General features: G+C 45.2%; 1 protein-coding gene across 16 annotated transcripts in view; it reads right to left on the reverse strand.

The window, feature by feature from the left end:
* LOC106596732 (band 4.1-like protein 3) overlaps positions 1-22,880 on the reverse strand; it is a 99,747-nt gene that overhangs the window by 57,671 nt on the left and 19,196 nt on the right. For 15 of the 16 annotated variants that reach the window (XM_045714430.1, XM_045714434.1, XM_045714431.1 and 12 more), the window contains exons 2-5: positions 20,799-20,956; positions 15,531-15,671; positions 4,478-4,582; positions 3,469-3,511 (exon numbers count right to left, since the gene is read on the reverse strand). In XM_045714430.1, coding sequence (XP_045570386.1) covers positions 3,469-3,511; positions 4,478-4,582; positions 15,531-15,671; positions 20,799-20,945 — 436 coding nt within the window. In that variant the 5' untranslated portion in view covers positions 20,946-20,956. The remainder of the gene's footprint in view (positions 1-3,468; positions 3,512-4,477; positions 4,583-15,530; positions 15,672-20,798; positions 20,957-22,880) is intronic. The other variant, XM_045714436.1, reaches the window with a different exon arrangement.

A 22,880-nucleotide genomic window follows, 5' to 3' on the forward strand; every position in this document is an offset into this window, starting at 1 on the left:
TTGTGCAGTATAGTATAGTGTGGTATAGACTTTTGGGTAGGGTGCAGTAAAGTGCAGTGCGTAGTAGAGTGTAGTGCAGTAGAGTGTAGTATAGTAGAGTGTAGTGCAGTATAGTGTAGTATAGTAGAGTGTAGTGCAGTAGAGTGTAGTGCAGTAGAGTGTAGTATATTAGAGTGTAGTGCAGTAGTGTAGTGCAGTAGAGTGTAGTATAGTAGAGTGTAGTGCAGTATAGTGTAGTATAGTAGAGTGTAGTGCAGTAGTGTAGTGCAGTAGAGTGTAGTGCAGTAGAGTGGTGTATAGTAGAGTCTAGCACAGTGCAGTATATTGTAGTATAGTAGAGTGTAGTGGTGTATAGTGTAGTATAGTAGAATGTAGTGGTGTAGAGTAGAGTGTAGTGCAGTATATTGTAGTGCAGCAGAGTGTAGTGCAGTATAGTGTAGTATAGTAGAGTGTAGTGCAGTATAGTGTAGTATAGTAAAGTATAGTGTAGTGTAGTAGAGTGTAGTCCCTTAGAGTGTAGTGCTGTATAGTATAGTAGAGTCTATAGTAGAGTCTAGTAGAGTCTAGCACAGTGCAGTATATTGTCGTATAGTGCAGTACCGTGTAGTGTTGTGCAGTATAGTGTACTGCAGTATAGTATAGTATAGCGTAGCATAGTGTAGTATAGTGCAGTATAGTGTAGCGTGGTACAGTATAGTGTATCATAGTGCAGTATAGTGAAGTATAGTGTAGTATAGTGTAGCATAGTGCAGTATAGTGTGGCATTGTGTAGTATAGTGTGGTGTAGTATATCGCAGTGCAGAATGTTGTTGTATAGTGTATTATCGTGTAGTGCGGTGCCGTGTAGTATTGTGTAGTATAGTGCAGTATAGTGTAGTGCAGTAGAGTGTAGTACATCACAGTGCAGTATATTGCTGTGTAGTGCAGCACCATGTAGTGCAGTAGAGTGTAGTACGGTAGAGTGTAGTGTCATGCAGTATAGTGTAGTATAGTATAGTATAGTGTAGTAGGGCATAGTGTAGTGTAGCATGGTGTAGTAGAGTGTGGTGTAGTATAGTGTAGTGTAGCATAGTGTAGTAGAGTGTGGTGTAGTATAGTGTAGTGTAGCATAGTGTTGTAGAGTGTGGTGTAGTATAGTGTAGTGTAGCATAGTGTAGTGCAGTAGAGTGTAGTGTCATGCAGTATAGTGTAGCATAGTGTAGTGCAGTAGAGTGTAGTGTCATGTAGCATAGTGTAGCATAGTGTAGTGCAGTAGAGTGTAGTGCAGTAGAGTGTAGTGCAGTAGAGTGTAGTGTCATGTAGCATAGTGTAGCATAGTGTAGTGCAGTAGAGTGTAGTGCAGTAGAGTGTAGTGTAGTGCAGTATAGTGTAGTGTGGTGTAGTGCAGTAGGGCGTAGTATAGCGTAGCAGGGTGTAGTGCAGTAGGGCGTAGTATAGTGTAGTAGGGTGTAGTGTAGTAGAGTGTAGTATAGTGTAGTGTAGTATAGCATAGTGTAGTAGGGCGTAGTGTAGCATAGTATAGCATAGTGTAGCATAGTGTAGTAGAGTGTAGCGTGGTGTAGTATAGTATAGTGTAGCATAGTGTAGTAGGGCGTAGTGTAGCATAGTGTAGCATAGTGTAGTATAGTGTAGCATAGTGTAGTATAGTGCAGTAGAGTGTAGTGCAGTAGGGCATAGTGTAGCATAGTGTCGTATAGTGTAGCATAGTGTAGTATAGTGTAGCATAGTGTAGTATTGTGTAGTGTGGTGTAGGGTAGTGTAGCATAGTGTAGTATAGTGTAGTATAGTAGGGCGTAGTGCAGTACAGTGTAGTATAGTGTGGTGTAGTATAGTGTAGTATAGTGTAGCATAGTGTAGTAGGGTGTAGTGTAGTAGAGTGTAGCATAGTGTAGTGCAGTAGGGCGTAGTGTAGTATAGTGTAGTGTGGTGTAGTATAGTGTAGTATAGTGTAGCATAGTGCAGTATAGTGTGGCATTGTGTAGTATAGTGTGGTGTAGTATATCGCAGTGCAGAATGTTGTTGTATAGTGTATTATCGTGTAGTGCGGTGCCGTGTAGTATTGTGTAGTATAGTGCAGTATAGTGTAGTGCAGTAGAGTGTAGTATATCACAGTGCAGTATATTGCTGTGTAGTGCAGCACCATGTAGTGCAGTAGAGTGTAGTGCGGTGCCGTGTAGAATAGTGCAGTATATTGCTGTGTAGTGCAGCACCATGTAGTGCAGTAGAGTGTAGTACGGTAGAGTGTAGTGTCATGCAGTATAGTGTAGTGTAGCATAGTGTAGTAGAGTGTGGTGTAGTATAGTGTAGTGTAGCATAGTGTTGTAGAGTGTGGTGTAGTATAGTGTAGTGTAGCATAGTGTCGTGCAGCATAGTGTAGTGCAGTAGAGTGTAGTGTCATGCAGTATAGTGTAGCATGGTGTAGTGCAGTAGAGTGTAGTGTCATGTAGCATAGTGTAGCATAGTGTAGTGCAGTAGAGTGTAGTGCAGTAGAGTGTAGTGCAGTAGAGTGTAGTGTCATGTAGCATAGTGTAGCATAGTGTAGTGCAGTAGAGTGTAGTGTAGTGCAGTATAGTGTAGTGTGGTGTAGTGCAGTAGGGCGTAGTATAGCGTAGCAGGGTGTAGTGCAGTAGGGCGTAGTATAGTGTAGTAGGGTGTAGTGTAGTAGAGTGTAGTATAGTGTAGTGTGGTGTAGTATAGCATAGTGTAGTAGGGCGTAGTGTAGCATAGTATAGCATAGTGTAGCATTGTGTAGTAGAGTGTAGTGCGGTGTAGTATAGTATAGTGTAGTAGGGCGTAGTGTAGCATAGTGTAGCATAGTGTAGTATAGTGTAGCATAGTGTAGTATAGTGCAGTAGAGTGTAGTGCAGTAGGGCGTAGTGTAGCATAGTGTAGTATAGTGTAGCATAGTGTAGTATAGTGCAGTAGAGTGTAGTGCAGTAGGGCGTAGTGTAGCATAGTGTAGCATAGTGTAGTATTGTTTAGTGTGGTGTAGGGTAGTGTAGCATAGTGTAGTATAGTGTAGCATAGTGTAGTATAGTGTATCATAGTGTAGTATTGTGTAGTGTGGTGTAGGGTAGTGTAGCATAGTGTAGTATAGTGTAGTATAGTAGGGCTTAGTGTAGCATAGTGTAGTATAGTGTAGTGCAGTAGGGCGTAGTGCAGTACAGTGTAGTGTAGTATAGTGTGGTGTAGTATAGTGTAGCATAGTGTAGTAGGGTGTAGTGTAGTAGAGTGTAGCATAGTGTAGTGCAGTAGGGCGTAGTGTAGTGTGGTGTAGTATAGTGTAGTGTGGTGTAGTATAGTGTTGTGTAGTGCAGTAGGGCGTAGTATAGTGTAGCATAGTGTAGTATAGTGTAGTATAGTGTAGTGTAGCATAGTGTAGTATAGTGTAGTGTGGTGTAGTATAGTGTGGTGTAGTATAGTGTAGTATAGTGTGGTGTAGTGCCCTATAAACACACTGCAACTCACTCCTTATCTGCTTCTTCAGTTCCTTGTTAGGGTCCAGCCAGTTCTGGAGAGAGAGAGAGGCAAATTAGTAACGATATATTAATAAAATCAATGAATGACCATGTATCCAGTTATTAACAGAGCCTGACCCATTACCACTGCCCTGAGAAGGATTCTGTTATCAGTCTGTCAACACCAGGGCCGGTATCCACAAACATCTCAGACTAGGTGTGTTTATCTAGGACAATGTCCTCCACCAAGTTTCAGTATTTATAATAAAAAAATTAAAAATAAAAATGATTTAACCTTTATTTAACTTGGCAAGTCAGTTAAGAATAAATTCTTATTTACAATGACGGCCTACACCGGACAAACCCGGATGACGCTGGGCCATTTGTGCGCCGCCTTATGGGACTCCCAAATCACGGTCGTTTGTGATGCAGCCCGTGGATACGCCTCTAGCACTGAGATGCAGTGCCTTAGACCGATGCTCCACGCGGGAACCCAACATTTATACTAGATCAACACTCCTCCTTTGTAATGCTTAATACATAAAAAGGGCCCTGGTTATAATACTCTTCCTCTACCTTCTGGTTCTCCACGTCACGGTACATGATACCAGACAGACAGGCAGACAGAGAACAGACAGGCAGAGAACAGACAGGCAGACAACAGACAGAGAACAGACAGGCAGGCAACAGACAGGGAGACAACAGACAGACAGACAGGCAGACAGACAGACAGGCAGACAGACAGACAGACAGACAGACAGACAGGCAGACAGACAGACAGACAGAGAGACAGACAGGGAGACAACAGACAGACAGACAGGCAGACAGACAGAGAACAGACAGGCAGACAGACAGAGAACAGAGAACAGACAGGCAGACAGAGAACAGACAGAGAGACAACAGACAGACAGGCAGACAGGCAGACAACAGACAGGCAGACAACAGACAGGCAGACAACAGACAGAGAACAGACAGGCAGACAAAACAGACAGACATCTTTGACGAGTCTCTTCCTCTACCTTCTGGTTCTCCACGTCTCGGTACGTGATGCCAAAGTAGTCCGTCTCCAGCAGGTTCAGATGGTCACACACCTTGGCAAACAGCAGCTGGCCTCTGGCTCGTTTCTGGTGAGACACACACAGAGCAGTTATTGAACAGGGGTCAGAGTTCAACACTACTGGAGAGAACAATACAGGGAGGCTGTGGCTGACTTCATGTTCCATTGTCCACAGTGCACACTAATGTCAGGGTTGGGCTCTGAACCCGGGTCCCCCACGGGAGAAAAACAACGTCATCCATTAAACCGCGGTGATATTCCCCCAGGGCAACCTCATCACGAGATCATGAGGAAATTCCCCCAGGGCAACCTCATCACGAGATCATGAGCCAGACTCATGTCTGGTACACTAGCATATAACTAGGAATGTATGCCCAATACAGCGAGGTCACACCAGATCTAACGCAGTATTCGACGTTCGTCCAGGTCCCCAGGACGTCGGGGGGGGGGGGGGTGACTTCAATACCGGCCACAAGGGGCAACGGTGATCACTCTTAGCATAGTCTTGCGGCTTGCTAGGGAACTGCGGACGGGCGTAAAGGAGCGAACTCCAGCTCCGAGGATCGCAGGTTCAATCCCAGTGCTAGGCTGGCACTTAATTTATTTTTATTTACCATAAACCTTTTGGAATGAATGCCTATACTTATATTACTGCAGTGGGGTAAATCACAGTCAAGAGTGTTTCTTGACAGTCTTAAACAAAATCTACTTTGAAACAAGAGTCTACACCTGTACCACGTCAGATATACAGTAGAAATGTATTATATTTTGAGTTTGCATCTGAATATTACACTTAATATACATCACAGAAGACTGAAATATAACTAAACCGTTTGACAAAGAAACACCGGATTTTCTGTGTGTTAAAAAATTTAATAAAAACGTTTATCAATTATGAAAAATATGAATAACATTCCCCGCATGAAGCCACTAGTATGGTTCGGTCATTCAACTGCAGCAAAGGACTACCTGTCAAAACTTGACGTTTACGGACAAGCGTTGAATACCGAAGTCAGACCATGAGATCTGGTTGTCTCTAGTTGATCTTACTTGAAAAATAAAAACGTGATTTGTGGTTAAAAAGGGAGTTTTGACACTGATGACTTGAAAATAAAAGGAGAGCAGCACACTCTAGGAGCTCAGATGCAAAAATGTTCATATCCAACGTTTCGACAGACAAGCTGTCTTCATCAGGGTACCGTCACAAACACTGACAGATGACTCATTTGTATAGTGTCAGAAGACACACAGGGTGTCTGTAATCATAGCCAAGTGTAGCCTAATATCATTGGTTAATTCTCAAATATTAAAATGGCATACAAAGAACAGCATACAAAAAAATAAAAATAATGGATAGCATACGATCATAGATTCATTTTAGACGACACAAGCTTACAAACAATTACAATAGCAAAAACACAATAATCACAAGAATGGCTTCAGATCAAAGTCTATGTTGAGACCGAAGGGAGCGAGGGTCTTTAAGTTAAAGATCCAGGCAGCCTCTCGTTTTAACAATCAATTATCAAGGTCACCCCCTCTCCTAGGGAGGGTGAGGTGTTCGATGCCGATATAACGTAGAGACGAGGTTCTCCTCTCCTAGGGAGGGTGACGTGTTCGATGCTGATATAACGTAGAGACGAGGTTCTCCTCTCCTAGGGAGGGTGACGTGTTCGATGCTGATATAACGTAGAGACGAAATCGAGTGGTTTGCTTCCAAAAAGTGGGCCCCAACTGGGTAAGTCGAGTATTACCACCTAATGGCGCTACGATGCTCTGAGATTCATACTTTTAATTCACCCTTTGTTTTACCCACATCATTTTTACCACAAGGACAAGTTCTAAGATAAATAACTGCCTTGGAGTTGCACATGATAACACCTTTGATTGGGATCTGTTTCCCTGTTTGGGGGTGTTTGAAGGATCTACATTTATAAGGGCCATTGCATTGAGCTCAGCCATTACACTTACAGTTTCCATCCAGTAGGGGGCGCAAATAGAAGTTGTGTTCAGGAATATCTTGGGGTGGTAAATCAGAGTTGACCGATTGATCTCTGAGATTTCTGCCCCGTGAGAATACGACCAAGGGAAGGTCTGAAAACACATTACCGACACTATCATCGGATCTTAGAATGGGCCGATGTTTGTGAACGATTCCCTTCATTGACACTGACTATGTGTTCTTCAGCGAACAACAGTACAGCGCAGCTAACAGGGATGAACAGACTGTGGTTAATTGACCAAAGAGCAGAGGGGAAAGATTATGTAGACAGCCTGTCACTGACTTCCTCCCTGCTGTTCTGACATCCATCCCCCTCTGTCATCTCTCTTCTGCTGTTCTGACATCTCCTCCTCTCTCTCTGTGTTATCTACCTCCTCCTCCTCCTCCTCCTCTCTGTGTGTCATCTACCTCCTCCCCCTCTCTCTCTCTGTGTGTTATCTACCTCCTCCTCCTCCTCCTCCTCTCTCTGTGTGTTATCTACCTCTTCCTCCTCCTCTCTCTCTCTGTGTGTGTTATCTACCTCCTCCACCTCCTCCTCCTCTCTCTGTGTGTTATCTACCTCCTCCACCTCCTCTCTCTGTGTGTTATCTACCTCCTCCTCCTCTCTCTGTGTGTGTTATCTACCTCCTCCTCTCTCTCTGTGTGTTATCTACCTCCTCCTCCTCCTCTCTGTGTGTTATCTACCTCCTCCTCCTCCTCTCTGTGTGTTATCTACCTCCTCCTCTCTCTCTGTGTGTTATCTACCTCCTCCTCCTCCTCTCTGTGTGTTATCTACCTCCTCCTACTCCTCTCTCTGTGTGTTATCTACCTCCTCCTCCTCCTCTCTCTGTGTGTTATCTACCTCCTCCTCCTCCTCTCTCTGTGTGTTATCTACCTCCTCCTCCTCCTCTCTCTGTGTGTGTAATGTACCTCCTCCTCCTCCTCCTCCTCTCTGTGTGTTATGTACCTCCTCCTCCTCTCTGTGTGTTATCTACCTCCTCCTCTCTCTCTGTGTGTTATCGACCTCCTCCTCCTCCTCTCTCTGTGTGTGTGTTATCTACCTCCTCCTCCTCTCTCTGTGTGTGTTATGTACCTCCTCCTCTCTGTGTGTTATGTACCTCCTCCTCCTCTGTGTGTTATCTACCTCCTCCTCTCTCTGTGTGTGTTATCTACCTCCTCCTCTCTGTGTGTTATCTACCTCCTCCTCCTCCTCTCTGTGTGTTATCTACCTCCTCCTCCTCCTCTCTGTGTGTTATCTACCTCCTCCTCCTCCTCTCTCTCTGTGCGTTATCTACCTCCTCCTCCTCCTCCTCCTCCTCTCTCTCTCTCTGTGCATTATCTACCTCCTCCTCCTCCTCCTCTCTCTCTGTGTGTTATCTACCTCCTCCTCCTCCTCCTCCTCTCTCTGTGTTTTATCTACCTCCTCCTCCTCCTCTCTGTGTGTTATCTACCTCCACCTCCTCTCTCTGTGTGTTATCTACCTCCTCTCTCTGTGTGTTATCTACCTCCCCCTCTCTGTGTGTTATCTACCTCCTCCTCCTCCTCCTCTCTCTCTGTGTGTTATCTACCTCCTCCTCCTCCTCCTCTCTCTGTGTGTGTTATCTACCTCCTCCTCCTCTCTGTGTGTTATCTACCTCCTCTCTCTCTGTGTGTTATCTACCTCCTCCTCCTCCTCCTCTCTCTGTGTGTGTGTTATCTACCTCCTCCTCCTCCTCCCCCTCCTCCCCTCTCTCCTTCTCTCTCTGTGCGTTATCTACCTCCTCCTCCTCCTCCTCTCTCTCTCTCTGTGCGTTATCTACCTCCTCCTCCTCCTCCTCTTGTGTACTCCTCCTCCTCCTCCTCCTCCTCTCTCTGTGTGTTATCTACCTCCTCCTCTCTGTGTGTTATCTACCTCCACCTCCTCTCTCTGTGTGTTATCTACCTCCTCCTCTCTGTGTGTTATCTACCTCCTCTCTCTCTGTGTGTGTTATCTACCTCCTCCTCCTCCTCTCTCTGTGTGTGTTATCTACCTCCTCCTCCTCCTCTCTCTCTCTCTGTGCGTTATCTACCTCCTCCTCCTCCTCCTCCTCTCTCTCTGTGTGTGTTATCTACCTCCTCCTCCTCCTCCTCCTCCTCCTCTCTCTGTGTGTTATCTACCTCCTCCTCTCTGTGTGTTATCTACCTCCACCTCCTCTCTCTGTGTGTTATCTACCTCCTCCTCTCTGTGTGTTATCTACCTCCTCCTCCTCTCTCTCTCTGTGTGTTATCTACCTCCTCCTCCTCCTCCTCTCTCTGTGTGTGTTATCTACCTCCTCCTCCTCTCTGTGTGTTATCTACCTCCTCCTCCTCCTCCTCTCTCTGTGTGTTATCTACCTCCTCCTCCTCCTCCTCTCTCTGTGTGTGTGTTATCTACCTCCTCCTCCTCTCTCTCTCTCTGTGCGTGTGTTATCTACCTCCTCCTCCTCTCTCTCTCTCTGTGCGTTATCTACCTCCTCCTCCTCCTCCTCTCTCTCTGTGCGTTATCTACCTCCTCCTCCTCCTCCTCTCTCTGTGTGTTATCTACCTCCTCCTCCTCTCTCTGTGTGTGTGTTATCTACCTCCTCCTCCTCCTCCTCTCTCTGTGTGTGTGTTATCTACCTCCTCCTCCTCCTCCTCTCTCTCTCTGTGCGTTATCTACCTCCTCCTCCTCTCTCTCTCTGTGCGTTATCTACCTCCTCCTCCTCCTCCTCTCTCTGTGTGCGTTATCTACCTCCTCCTCCTCCTCCTCTCTCTGTGTGTTATCTACCTCCTCCTCCTCTCTCTGTGTGTGTTTATCTACCTCCTCCTCCTCCTCTCTCTGTGTGTGTTTATCTACCTCCTCCTCCTCCTCCTCTCTCTCTGTGTGTTATCTACCTCCTCCTCCTCCTCCTCTCTCTCTGTGCTTATCTACCTCCTCCTCCTCCTCCTCTCTCTGTGTGTTATCTACCTCCTCCTCCTCTCTGTGTGTGTTATCTACCTCCTCCTCCTCTCTCTGTGTGTTATCTACCTCCTCCTCCTCCTCTCTCTGTGTGTTATCTACCTCCTCCTCCTCCTCCTCTCTCTCTGTGTTATCTACCTCCTCCTCCTCTCTCTGTGTGTGTGTGTTATCTACCTCCTCCTCCTCCTCCTCCTCCTCTCTCTGTGTGTGTGTTATCTACCTCCTCCTCCTCCTCCTCTCTCTGTGTGTTATCTACCTCCTCCTCCTCTCTCTGTGTGTTATCTACCTCCTCCTCCTCTCTCTGTGTGTTATCTACCTCCTCCCCCTCTCTGTGTGTTATCTACCTCCTCCTCCTCTCTCTGTGTGTTATCTACCTCCTCCTCCTCTCTCTGTGTGTTATCTACCTCCTCCTCCTCTCTCTGTGTGTCATCTACCTCCTCCTCCTCTCTCTGTGTGTCATCTACCTCCTCCTCCTCTCTCTGTGTGTTATCTACCTCCTCCTCCTCTCTCTGTGTGTCATCTACCTCCTCCTCCTCTCTCTGTGTGTCATCTACCTCCTCCTCCTCTCTCTGTGTGTCATCTACCTCCTCCTCCTCTCTCTGTGTGTCATCTACCTCCTCCTCCTCTCTCTGTGTGTTATCTACCTCCTCCTTTTCTCTGTGTGTTATCTACCTCCTCCTTTTCTCTGTGTGTTATCTACCTCCTCCTTTTCTCTGTGTGTCATCTACCTCCTCCTCCTCCTCTCTGTGTGTCATCTACCTCCTCCTCCTCCTCTCTGTGTGTCATCTACCTCCTCCTCCTCCTCCTCTCTGTGTGTCATCTACCTCCTCCTCCTCCTCTTCTCTGTGTGTTATCTACCTCCTCCTCCTCCTCTCTCTCTGTGTGTCATCTACCTCCTCCTCCTCCTCTCTCTCTGTGTGTTATCTCCCTCCTCCTCTCTCTCTGTGTGTTATCTACCTCCTCCTCTCTCTCTGTGTGTTATCTACCTCCTCCTCTCTCTCTGTGTGTTATCTACCTCCTCCTCTCTCTCTCTGTGTGTTATCTACCTCCTCCTCTCTCTCTGTGTGTTATCTACCTCCTCCTCTCTCTCTGTGTGTTATCTACCTCCTCCTCTCTCTCTGTGTGTTATCTACCTCCTCCTCTCTCTCTGTGTGTTATCTACCTCCTCCTCTCTCTCTGTGTGTTATCTACCTCCTCCTCTCTCTCTGTGTGTTATCTACCTCCTCCTCTCTCTCTGTGTGTTATCTACCTCCTCCTCTCTCTCTGTGTGTTATCTACCTCCTCCTCTCTCTCTGTGTGTTATCTACCTCCTCCTCTCTCTCTGTGTGTTATCTACCTCCTCCTCTCTCTCTGTGTGTTATCTACCTCCTCCTCCTCCTTCACAGCAGGCTGTAGCTAAGCAGTCTGGCTAGCTTCCAGTCAAACTCCCTCCGAGTCCCTGGGGATATATTTAGGTTGCTGTTACCACCTCCCTGCCCCCTCCCCCCTCCACTCCCACAGAGCACTGGCACCCTGAGGTTACCAGTTCCATCTGAGAGGCTTGTGTGTGATTCTCAAGCCTATTAAAAGATGCTTCGACAGACACTTCAAAACCAGCAGGAACAACATCTCCAGCAGTTAACACAGAGCGATGTCCCACCAGCACAACATCAACCCAGCACAATCAGACAGTCACACCAGCACAGTCACACCAGCACAGTCACACCAGCACAGCTCCACTGGTGACACTACATTGAGGATGGTGTTATTTTTCAAGACAAATATGAACCGTCCGGTACCTGATTCTGCCCTATGAACCGTCCGGTCGTACCTGATTCTGCCCTATGAACCGTCCGGTACCTGATTCTGCCCTATGAACCGTCCGCGTACCTGATTCTGCCCTATGAACCGTCCGGTACCTGATTCTGCCCTATGAACCGTCCGGTACCTGATTCTGCCCTATGAACCGTCCGGTACCTGATTCTGCCCTATGAACCGTCCGGTACGTACCTGATTCTGCCCTATGAACCGTCCGGTACCTGATTCTGCCCTATGAACCGTCCGGTACCTGATTCTGCCCTATGAACCGTCCGGTACCTGATTCTGCCCTATGAACCGTCCGGTACCTGATTCTGCCCTATGAACCGTCCGGTACCTGATTCTGCCCTATGAACCGTCCGGTACCTGATTCTGCCCTATGAACCGTCCGGTACGTACCTGATTCTGCCCTATGAACCGTCCGGTACGTACCTGATTCTGCCCTATGAACCGTCCGGTACGTACCTGATTCTGCCCTATGAACCGTCCGGTACGTACCTGATTCTGCCCTATGAACCGTCCGGTACATGATTCTGCACTCATGTATTATAACTGTACTTAGGCCCTGCATCAAACTGACCCCCCCGTAGTAACTATGGCTGTTCTTAAAGGTTCTACGAAAACCAGAGTTTATTAATAATGAGATTAGAGCTCATATTAAAAGAAAACAGCCACTAAGCTAAGGTGGAGGCGTTAATAAAATAGAGATCAACCGTTATATATATATATATAAAACACTTAACTACACCAACCCCTCGATGACTCTTCTTAATAACAACAAGACCAAAACAGCAGCATGTTTCAGGCCTTAGTCGTAGGGTAAACTAGATTTTCTTTTTAAAGGTCGAGCTACAAGGCAAACGAATGATTCTTCCCTCAGACTTGAAGGAAGATCGCAGTGAATACATTTTTCCCCACAGGGGGTGAGTGAGAGAGAGAGAGAGAGAGAGAGGCAGAGAGAGAGAGAGTGAGACAGAGAGAGTGAGTGAGACAGAGGGAGAGAGTGAGTGAGACAGAGGGAGAGAGTGAGTGAGACAGAGGGAGAGAGTGAGTGAGACAGAGGGAGAGAGTGAGTGAGACAGAGAGAGTGAGTGAGACAGAGAGAGTGAGTGAGACAGAAAGAGTGAGTGAGACAGAAAGAGTGAGTGAGACAGAGAGAGTGAGTGAGACAGAGAGAGTGAGTGAGACAGAGAGAGAGAGTGAGACAGAGAGAGAGAGTGAGTGAGACAGAAAGAGAGAGTGAGACAGAGAGAGTGAGTGAGTGAGAGAAAGAGAGAGTGAGTGAGACAGAAAGAGAGAGTGAGACAGAGGGAGGGAGAGAGAGTGAGAAAGAGAGAGAGAGAGAAAGAGAGACAGAGAAAGAGAGAGAGACAGCGAGACAGAGAATCTGTCAGTACTCAACTTGTCTTCTTCCTACAGTAAGGGGAATGAGATAAAACAGACTCACTACAATGAACTCAGTATCTTCCTTTAACCTCAATGTTCTCAATGTGTAATATGCTGCTAGCTTTAACCAGCCTGTAACCAGCTAGCCTGTGTAATATGCTGCTGGCTTTAACCAGCCTGTAACCAGCTAGCCTGTGTAATATGCTGCTAGCTTTAACCAGCCTGTAACCAGCTAGCCTGTGTAATATGCTGCTGGCTTTAACCAGCCAGCCTGTGTAATATGCTGCTAGCTTTAACCAGCCTGTAACCAGCCTGTAACCAGCTAGCCTGTGTAATATGCTGCTGGCTTTAACCAGCCTGTAACCAGCTAGCCTGTGTCTGTGTAATATGCTACTAGCTTTAACCAGCCTGTAACCAGCTAGCCTGTGTAATATGCTGCTGGCTTTAACCAGCCTGTAACCAGCTAGCCTGTGTAATATGCTGCTGGCTTTAACCAGCCTGTAACCAGCTAGCCTGTGTAATATACTGCTAGCTTTAACCAGCTAGCCTGTGTAATATGCTGCTAGCTTTAACCAGCCTGTAACCAGCTAGCCTGTGTAATATACTGCTGGCTTTAACCAGCTAGCCTGTGTAATATGCTGCTGGCTTTAACCAGCTAGCCTGTGTAATATGCTGCTAGCTTTAACCAGCCTGTAACCAGCTAGCCTGTGTAATATGCTGCTAGCTTTAACCAGCCTGCAACCAGCTAGCCTGTGTCTAATATGCTGCTAGCTTTAACCAGCTAGCCTGTGTAATATGCTGCTAGCTTTAACCAGCCTGTAACCAGCTAGCCTGTGTCTGTGTAATATGCTGCTAGCTTTAACCAGCCTGTAACCAGCTAGCCTGTGTAATATGCTGCTGGCTTTAACCAGCCTGTAACCAGCTAGCCTGTCTCTGTGTAATATGCTGCTAGCTTTAACCAGCTAGCCTGTGTAATATGCTGCTAGCTTTAACCAGCCTGTAACCAGCTAGCCTGTCTGTGTAATATGCTGCTAGCTTTAACCAGCTAGCCTGTGTAATATGCTGCTAGCTTTAACCAGCCTGTAACCAGCTAGCCTGTGTCTGTGTAATATGCTGCTAGCTTTAACCAGCCTGTAACCAGCTAGCCTGTGTAATATGCTGCTGGCTTTAACCAGCCTGTAACCAGCTAGCCTGTGTAATATGCTGCTGGCTTTAACCAGCCTGTAACCAGCTAGCCTGTGTAATATGCTGCTGGCTTTAACCAGCCTGTAACCAGCTAGCCTGTGTAATATGCTGCTAGCTTTAACCAGCCTGTAACCAGCTAGCCTGTGTAATATGCTGCTGGCTTTAACCAGCCTGTAACCAGCTAGCCTGTGTAATATGCTGCTGGCTTTAACCAGCCTGTAACCAGCTAGCCTGTGTAATATGCTGCTAGCTTTAACCAGCCTGTAACCAGCTAGCCTGTGTAATATGCTGCTTGCTTTAACCAGCCTGTAACCAGCTAGCCTGTGTAATATGCTGCTGGCTTTAACCAGCCTGTAACCAGCTAGCCTGTGTAATATGCTGCTAGCTTTAACCAGCCTGTAACCAGCTAGCCTGTGTAATATGCTGCTAGCTTTAACCAGCCTGTAACCAGCTAGCCTGTGTAATATGCTGCTGGCTTTAACCAGCAGGGGGTACTATAAATCTGTAAACAGATGAGGTAACCCAGGGAGATCCCTCGGGAGGCTCTCTCCCCTCCTCACGGTCTTCTCTCATGCAGGGGAGGCAGACACACTAATACATGACCACAGACCACAGACCACACCGAGTCATATAAACGTCTTCCCTGTGTCAAACAGCTCTCAATCATTCTGATTGTGTTCTGACTACGACGTCTTGTTGTACAATGCATCACAGTGTAAACATGGTACCAGTTGGTCTCTTTGATTGGAAGGCTGGGCTCCTGTAGTCATTCTCTCTCTCTCTCTCTCACACACCTTCCCTCAACATCCAATAACTGTTCTGTGTGGACTGTATCAGTCGGGGTATAAATGACTGTATCAGTCGGGGTATAACTCAATATAAATGACTGTATCAGTCTGGGTATAACTGAATATAAATGACTGTATCAGTCGGGGTATAACTCAATATTAAGCGAGAAAACAAACGGTATAGTTCCTAAAATGTTTTTTAAAAAATCACCCCAAAGTTTCTGCAAACGACCCCCAAACGACCCCCAAACTAGCTCATACACCAATCCCTGTACGTCTAAACCCCATCCAGATTAGACGTTGTTCAGAAGTGCTGGCCGTCCACAGCAGGAGGGTACAGTAGGACTGGGAGTGACTCACACAGAGAACAATGAGTGGTACGACACTGATCCTTTTCAACCCACAGCCATAAACACACAACCGTTCCTAAACCTCTCCTGTTCCAAAGCCCCCACCCAAACATAGGGCTAATCTACCCCCCCCCCAATGGGGCTCTATCCTCTATCTGGCTAAAGGAGATTTGGGTGTTTGTTTGGGTGGAAGGAACGTTGAGTCCTTGGCATGTTGAATCTTCTCCCTGTCTGTCTACACACACACACACACACACACACACACACACACACACACACACACACACACACACACCTCTAAACTAAATCAAATCTGACAGAACTGGAAGCTAAGTTGCTGTTACTGTATACCATTAGGAGATGATAGTTTCTCTGGAATTTGATGGCAGAAAAGTAATTTCATACATCTTATCTATCTAATTAGAGAGAGAGAGAGAGAGAGAGAGAGAGAGAGAGAGAGAGAGATCAAATCTGAAATTAGCTATTAGAATTTCGTCCAATCACATCCGCCCTGGACAGATGGCAGATAGAAGCAACCTCCTCCCTCATACCCTCCTCTTCCTCCTCCTCTTCCTCATCCCCCCTGTACTTACATCCACCGTCATGGTGTAGTCAGAGCCATCTAGCAGGGTGATTTTACACTGCATGTTCTTCAGCTTCTTCACTCCCCTCAGTGGAGACTTGATTGACAGGCGACTGGTTGACGACCTGGTTGACGACAGGTCCTCCTCAAACTAGAGAAAGGAAACACCGACAGGGTTTAGTTGATTGAGGCTTCGTTAGGAGCCAGTTGTCTACATTTTACGTGTACATTTTCGTCATTTAGCAGTCGCTCTTATCCAGAATGTATCCATTAGTTATTAGCGCATCCATCTTAACCTGTTATGGCTAGGGGGCAGTATTTTCACGGCTGGATAAAAAAACGTACCCGATTTAATCTGATTATTACTCCTGCCCAGAAACTAGAATATGCATATAATTATTAGCTTTGGATAGAAAACACTCCAAAGTTTCTAAAACTGTTTTAATGGTGTCTGTGAGTATAACAGAACTCATTTGGCAGGCCAAAACATGAGAAGATTCTGTTCAGGAAGTACCCTGTCTGACCATTTCTTTCCCTTCTTGATTATCTTTATCCATTACAAAGGATCTCTGCTGTTACGTGACACTTCCAACGGCTTCCATAGGCTCTCAGAGCCCGGGAAAAAGCTGAATGACGTAATTCAAAGCCCTGGCTGAAACACATTATCGCGTTTGTCAAGTGGCCGATCAGGGGACAGTGGGCTTAGGCGCGTGCACTGGCCGCCCCCGTCTTTCTGTTTTTCCCTCTATTTACCGAAACTCAGATTCCCGGTCGGAATATTATCGCTTTTTTACGAGAAAAATGGCATAAAAATTGATTTTAAACAGCGGTTGACATGCTTCGAAGTACGGTAATGGAATATTTAGAAATCTTTTGTCACGAAATGCGCCATGCGCGCGACCCTTATTTACCATTCGGATAGTGTCTGGAATGCACGAACAAAACGCCGCTATTCGGATATAACGATGGATTATTTTGGACCAAACCAACATTTGTTATTGAAGTAGCAGTCCTGGGAGTGCATTCTGACGAAGAACATCAAAGGTAATCAAACTTTTCTAATAGTACATCTGACTTTGGTGAGTGCTAAACTTGGTCGGTGTCTAAATAGCTAGCCCTGTGATGCCGGGCTATCTACTGAGAATATTGTAAAATGTGCTTTCACCAAAAAGCTATTTTAAAATCGGACATATCGAGTGCATAGAGGAGTTCTGTATCTATAATTCTTAAAATAATTATGTTTTTTGTGAACGTTTATCGTGAGTAATTTAGTAAATTCACCGGAGGTTTGCGGGGGGTATGCTAGTTCTGAACGTCACATGCTAATGTAAAAAAGCTGTTTTTTGATATAAATATGAACTTGATTGAACAAAACATGCATGCATCCATTGTATAACATAATGTCCTAGGGTTGTCATCTGATGAAGATCATCAAAGGTTAGTGCTGCATTTAGCTGTGGTTTTGTTTTTTGTGACATTATATGCTAGCTTGAAAAATGGGTAGTCTGATTATTTCTGGCTGGGTACTCTGCTGACAATCTAATGTTTCGCTTTCGCTGTAAAGCCTTTTTGAAATCGGACAGTGTGGTTAGATTAACGAGAGTCTTGTCTTTAAAATGCTGTAAAATAGTCATATGTTTGAAAAATGGAAGTTTTCGGATTTTAGAGGAATTTGTATTTCGCGCCACGCCCATCATTGGATATTGGAGCAGGTGTTCCGCTTGAACGGAACGTCTAGATGTAAGAGGTTAAAGTAGCTAGGTGAGTAAGTGTCTGTTTAGTACGTGTTGTTGGTATGTCAATGGCAGATAAGAAACAGAATGACAGTGTTTAGTCATTAAACAGGCAGAGGAAAATAATCCACTATGACAATGTTTTATCAGTTCTATCCCCCCCAAAAAATGACTTTTCTTAGTTTTCTTGTCCTCGCAAGAAAATCGAATTTTCCACCTCACTGACAAGGCACTTCCAACTCACAATTTGTTTTACAGTAAACAAATTTACAACAGAATTTCAGCACGCTTATAGGGAAGGACATTCGATAAGCACAACACTTACACAAATGACTGAAGATTGTCTGAGAGAAATAATTGATAAAAAGACTGTGGGGGCTGTTTTGTTAGACGTCAGTGCAGCTTTTGACATTATTGATCATAGTCTGCTGCTGAAAAAGCGTATGTGTTATGGCTTTACACCATATTGTGGATAAAGAGTTACCTGTCTAACAGAACACGGAGGGTGTTCTTTAATGGAAGCCTCTACAACAAAATCCAGGTTGAATCAGGAATTCCCCAGGGCAGCTGTCTAGGCCCCTTACCTTTTTCAATCTTTACAAATGACATGCCACTGATTTTGAGTAAAGCCAGTGCGTCTATGTATGCAGATGACTCAACACTATACATGTCAGCTACAACAGCGACTGAAATGACTTAAGTGTTGCAAAGAGCTGCTGTTAGTTACAGAATAGGTGGGAAGGAATAAGTTAGTCCTAAATATTTCTAAAACTAAAAGCATTGTATTTGGGACAAATCATAAATAATTAAATCATGTGGAAATTGAGCAAGTTGAGGTGACTAAACTGCTTGGAGTAGCCCTGGATTATAAACTATCATGGTCGAAACATATTGATGCAACAGTAGCTAAGATGGGGAGAAGTCTGTCCACAATAAAGGTCTGCTCTGCCTTAACAACACTATCAACAAGGCTGGTCCTACAGGCCCTAGTTTCTACCTTCTTAACAACACTATCAACAAGGCATGTCCTACAGGCCCTAGTTTCTACCTTCTTAACAGCACTATCAACAAGGCAGGTCCTACAGACTCTAGTTTTGTCACACCTGGACTACTGTTCAGTAGTGTGGTCAGGTGCCACAAAGAAGGACTTAGGAAAATTGCAATGGGTTCAGAACAGGGCAGCACGGCTGGCTCTTGGATGTACACAGAGAGATAATATTAATAATATGCATGTCAATCTCTCCTGGCTCAAAGTGGAAGAGAGATTGACTTCATCACTACTTGTATTTATGAGAGGTATTGACATGTTGAATGCACCGAGCTGTCTGTTTTGAACTACTGGCACTCAGCTCAGACACCCATCCATACTCCACAAGACATGCCACCAGAGGTCTGTTTAAACTACTGGCACACAGCTTGGACACCCATCCATACCCCACAAGACATGCCACCAGAGGTCTGTTTAAACTACTGGCACACAGCTCAGACACCCATCCATACCCCACAAGACATGCCACCAGAGGTCTCTTCACAGTCCCCAAGTTCAGAACAGACTATGGGAGGCAGACAGTACTACATAGAGCCATGACTACATGGAACTCTATTCCACATCAGGTAACTGACGCAAGCAGAAAAATTAGATTTAAAAAACGGGAATATTGAAGACTCATGTTAAAAGGAACCACCAGCTTTCATATGTTCTCATGTTCTGAGCAAGGAACTTAAACGTTAGCTTTCTTACATTGCACATATTGCACTTTTACTTTCTTCTCCAACACTTTGTTTTTGCATTATTTAAACCAAATTGAACATGTTTCATTATTTATTTGAGACTAAATTGATTTTTATATTATACTAAGTTTAAATAAAAGTGTTCATTCAGTATTGTTGTAATTGTCATTATTACAGACAGACAGACAGACAGACAGACAGACAGACAGACAGACAGACAGACAGACAGACAGACAGACAGACAGACAGACAGACAGACAGACAGACAGACAGACAGACAGACAGACAGACAGACAGACAGACAGACAGACAGACAGACAGACAGACAGATCTGCTGATTGGTCGGTATCGGCTTTTTTTGGGGTCCTCCAATAAATCGGTATCGGTGTTGAAAACTCCTAACGGGTCAACCTGTCGTGAACGCTCTGTACCCTGTCACTGTTCAGTGATTAGTAGCTATGCTGCAACTAGGACTGAGCCATTCGTGCTTCTTGGCGTCAGTTCGGTTTCGGTTCGATTTGTAACACAGAATAAAACAATGAATAAATAGTCCGATGATGCTTTATTAACTTTATTAACCATCATTTATTCACTTTATTAAAATGTTTGTTTTATTAGATTACTTTATTATTTCATTTCATATTTCATTCCAAGTCATCTCATCGCTAAAGAGCTGCTGTCGGACAAAATCACTATTTTTACGAGGCACGCTATGGATTATGGTCATTGTAGTTAATTACCATGTCTTCTGCGCTAAACTGTGTAGAATATTGGCCTGCTGGATCCGATTCATCTCTAGAGAAACTACGCAATGCGCACATTGAGCTCACAGAAAACCTCAGAATTGAATGAAATTCAAATAATTGATCCGACTTCGATCAATTAGTTGTTTAAAAAACAAACAAAAAGAAGAACCTACAATGTGGGTAATGCTCAGCACCGGCAGCTAGCTACGGGACTCCTCAGCACCGGCAGCTAGCAACGGGACTCCTCAGCACCGGCAGCTAGCTACGGGACTCCTCAGCACCGGCAGCTAGCTACGGGACTCCTCAGCACCGGCAGCTAGCTACGGGACTCCTCAGCACCGGCAGCTAGCAACGGGACTCCTCAGCACCGGCAGCTAGCTACGGGACTCCTCAGCACCGGCAGCTAGCTACGGGACTCCTCAGCACCGGCAGCTAGCTACGGGACTCCTCAGCACCGGCAGCTAGCTACGGGACTCCTCAGCACCGGCAGCTAGCTACGGGACTCCTCAGCACCGGCAGCTAGCTACGGGACTCCTCAGCACCGGCAGCTAGCTACGGGACTCCTCAGCACCGGCAGCTAGCTACGGGACTCCTCAGCACCGGCAGCTAGCTACGGGACTCCTCAGCACCGGCAGCTAGCTACGGGACTCCTCAGCACCGGCAGCTAGCTGTAACCCCCTAATATACTGTACTGTCAGGAGACTGTAAATGCCCTGCTCAGCACTGTAACCCCCCTAATATACTGTACTGTCAGGAGACTGTAAATGCCCTGCTCAGCACTGTAACCCCCCTAATATACTGTACTGTCAGGAGACTGTAAACGACCTGCTCAGCACTGTAACCCCCCTAATATACTGTACTGTCAGGAGACTGTAAACGACCTGCTCAGCACTGTAACCCCCCTAATATACTGTACTGTCAGGAGACTGTAAACGCCCTGCTCAGCACTGTAACCCCCCTAATATACTGTACTGTCAGGAGACTGTAAACGCCCTGCTCAGCACTGTAACCCCCCTAATACACTGTACTGTCAGGTGAATTAATAAATCAGTAGCTACGATGTCTCACCTGGTTATTCCTGGCAGGTGTGCTGTGTCCAGCGGCGGCTGGGAAGTGTTCTGCTGCCTTCGCCTTCTCCTTTTTCTCCTTCCCTCCTTTCTCCTTCCCTCCTTTCTCCTGCTTAGGCTCAGAGTCTGCTCCTGATTCAGTCGTCATGGCGAATCACACTGGAACAGAGAGAAAGGAGGATGAGGAGGAAGAGAAAGAAAGACAGAGATAGGAGGAGGAAGAGAGGATTTAGATGAGTCATGTCATTTCATCCAGCCGTGATTGATCAGATTGTTCTGAAATTGTTTTTGTAGTTAGAAACAGGTAAGATTGTCATTCCTGAAACATTATTTTGTTGAAATAAAATCTTCTCTGAGAAAGTAGGCTAATTAATAGTACCCAAATTGGCCATTTTAATTTATAGGATTCATATAATATTCAATAAATATAGTACTCAACATCCGATTTGGACTAAACTATTTCCTATCAACGAGTAAGACATGAGGAATCCCACCCCCCCAAAATAAAAAGCTACCCAAGGACCCCGTCATGCCAATCCCACCCCAACAACCAGCATAAAGTATAAGTTCTCTAAGTAGTATGATGCTGCGGATTGGAATATTGCTTCTCCATACTATGTAATGTATTCCCTGTGAATATTATTTTTATTTTTTTTCCGGTTCAGAGAAATTAGTAATTGAAGTCGCTTGCACTGGGGCGGCATGGTGGCCTAGTGGTTAGAGTGGAGGGGCGGCAGGTAGCCTAGTGTTTAGAGCGTTGGACTAGTAACCGAAAGGTTACAAGTTCAAATCCCCGAGCTGACAAGGTACACATCTGTCGTTCTGCCCCTGAACAAGGCAGTTAACCCACTGTTCCTAGGCCGTCATTGTAAATAAGAGGGATAGGTGGCAGTATTTTCACGTTCGGATGAAAAGCGTGCCCAGAGTAAACTGCCTGCTACTCGGGCCCAGAGTCAAATATTTGCATTTTATTAGTCGATTTGGATAGAAAACACTCTGAAGTTTCTAAAGCTGTTTGAGTGATGTCTGTGAGTATAACAGAACTCATATGGCAGGCAAAAACCTGAGAAAAATCCAACCAGGAAGTGGGAAATCTGAGGCTTGTAGTTTTTCTTTCTAATCCCTATCGAAACTACAATGTCTGTGGGGTCACATTGCACTTCCTAAGGCTTCCATTGGCTGTCAACAGCCTTTAGAAACTTGTTTCATGCGTCTCCTGTTACTGGGCAGAGAATAGGAGCTCAGTCTATCAGTGGACTGCCTGGGACCAGTGAGTGGTTCGCTGGCGCGCCGCTCATTCCTTTTCTTCTGTAATGAATACGCGATTGTCCGGTTGGAATATTATCGAAGATTTATGTTAAAAAGACCCTAAGGATTGATTGTAAACATCGTTTGACATGTTTCTAAGAATGGTAATGGAACTTTTTGAGTTTTTGTCTCTGGTTTTACGCGCGCGCATTTTGCCTTTGGATAGTGATCTGAACGCGCGAACAAAAGGAGGTATTTGGACATAAATATGGAGTATTTCGAACAAAAAGAACATTTCTTGTGGAAGTGGGAGTCCTGGGAGTGCATTCCAACAAAGATCAGCAAAGGTAAGGGAAGATTTATAATACTAATTCTGATTTTAGTTGACTCCAGAACTTGGTGTGTAACTGTATAGCTTGCTTTGATGGCTGAGCACTGTACTCAGAATATTGAAAAATATGCTTTCGCCGTAAAGCTATTTTAAAATCTGACACACTTCTCCTTAATGCAACCGCTGTATCTATAATTCTTTCAATAACTGTTTTAAAGTTTATCAACGTTTATGATGAGTATTTCTGTAACTTGATGTGCTCATTCACCGGAAGTTATGGGTGGCAATACATTTTCTGAACATCACGCGCCAATGTAAAATGGGTTTTTTTGGATATAAATATGAACTTTATCTAACAAAACATACATGTATTGTGTAACATGAAGTCCTATGAGTGCCGTCTGATGAAGATCATCAAAGGTTAGTGATTCATTTTAGCTGTATTTCTGGTTTTTGTGATGCCTCTCCTTGCTTGGAAAATGGCTATGTGGTTTTTCTTGTGAA

This window comes from Salmo salar, chromosome ssa03 (genome assembly GCF_905237065.1).
Source record: "Salmo salar chromosome ssa03, Ssal_v3.1, whole genome shotgun sequence".
NCBI lineage: Eukaryota > Metazoa > Chordata > Actinopteri > Salmoniformes > Salmonidae > Salmo > Salmo salar.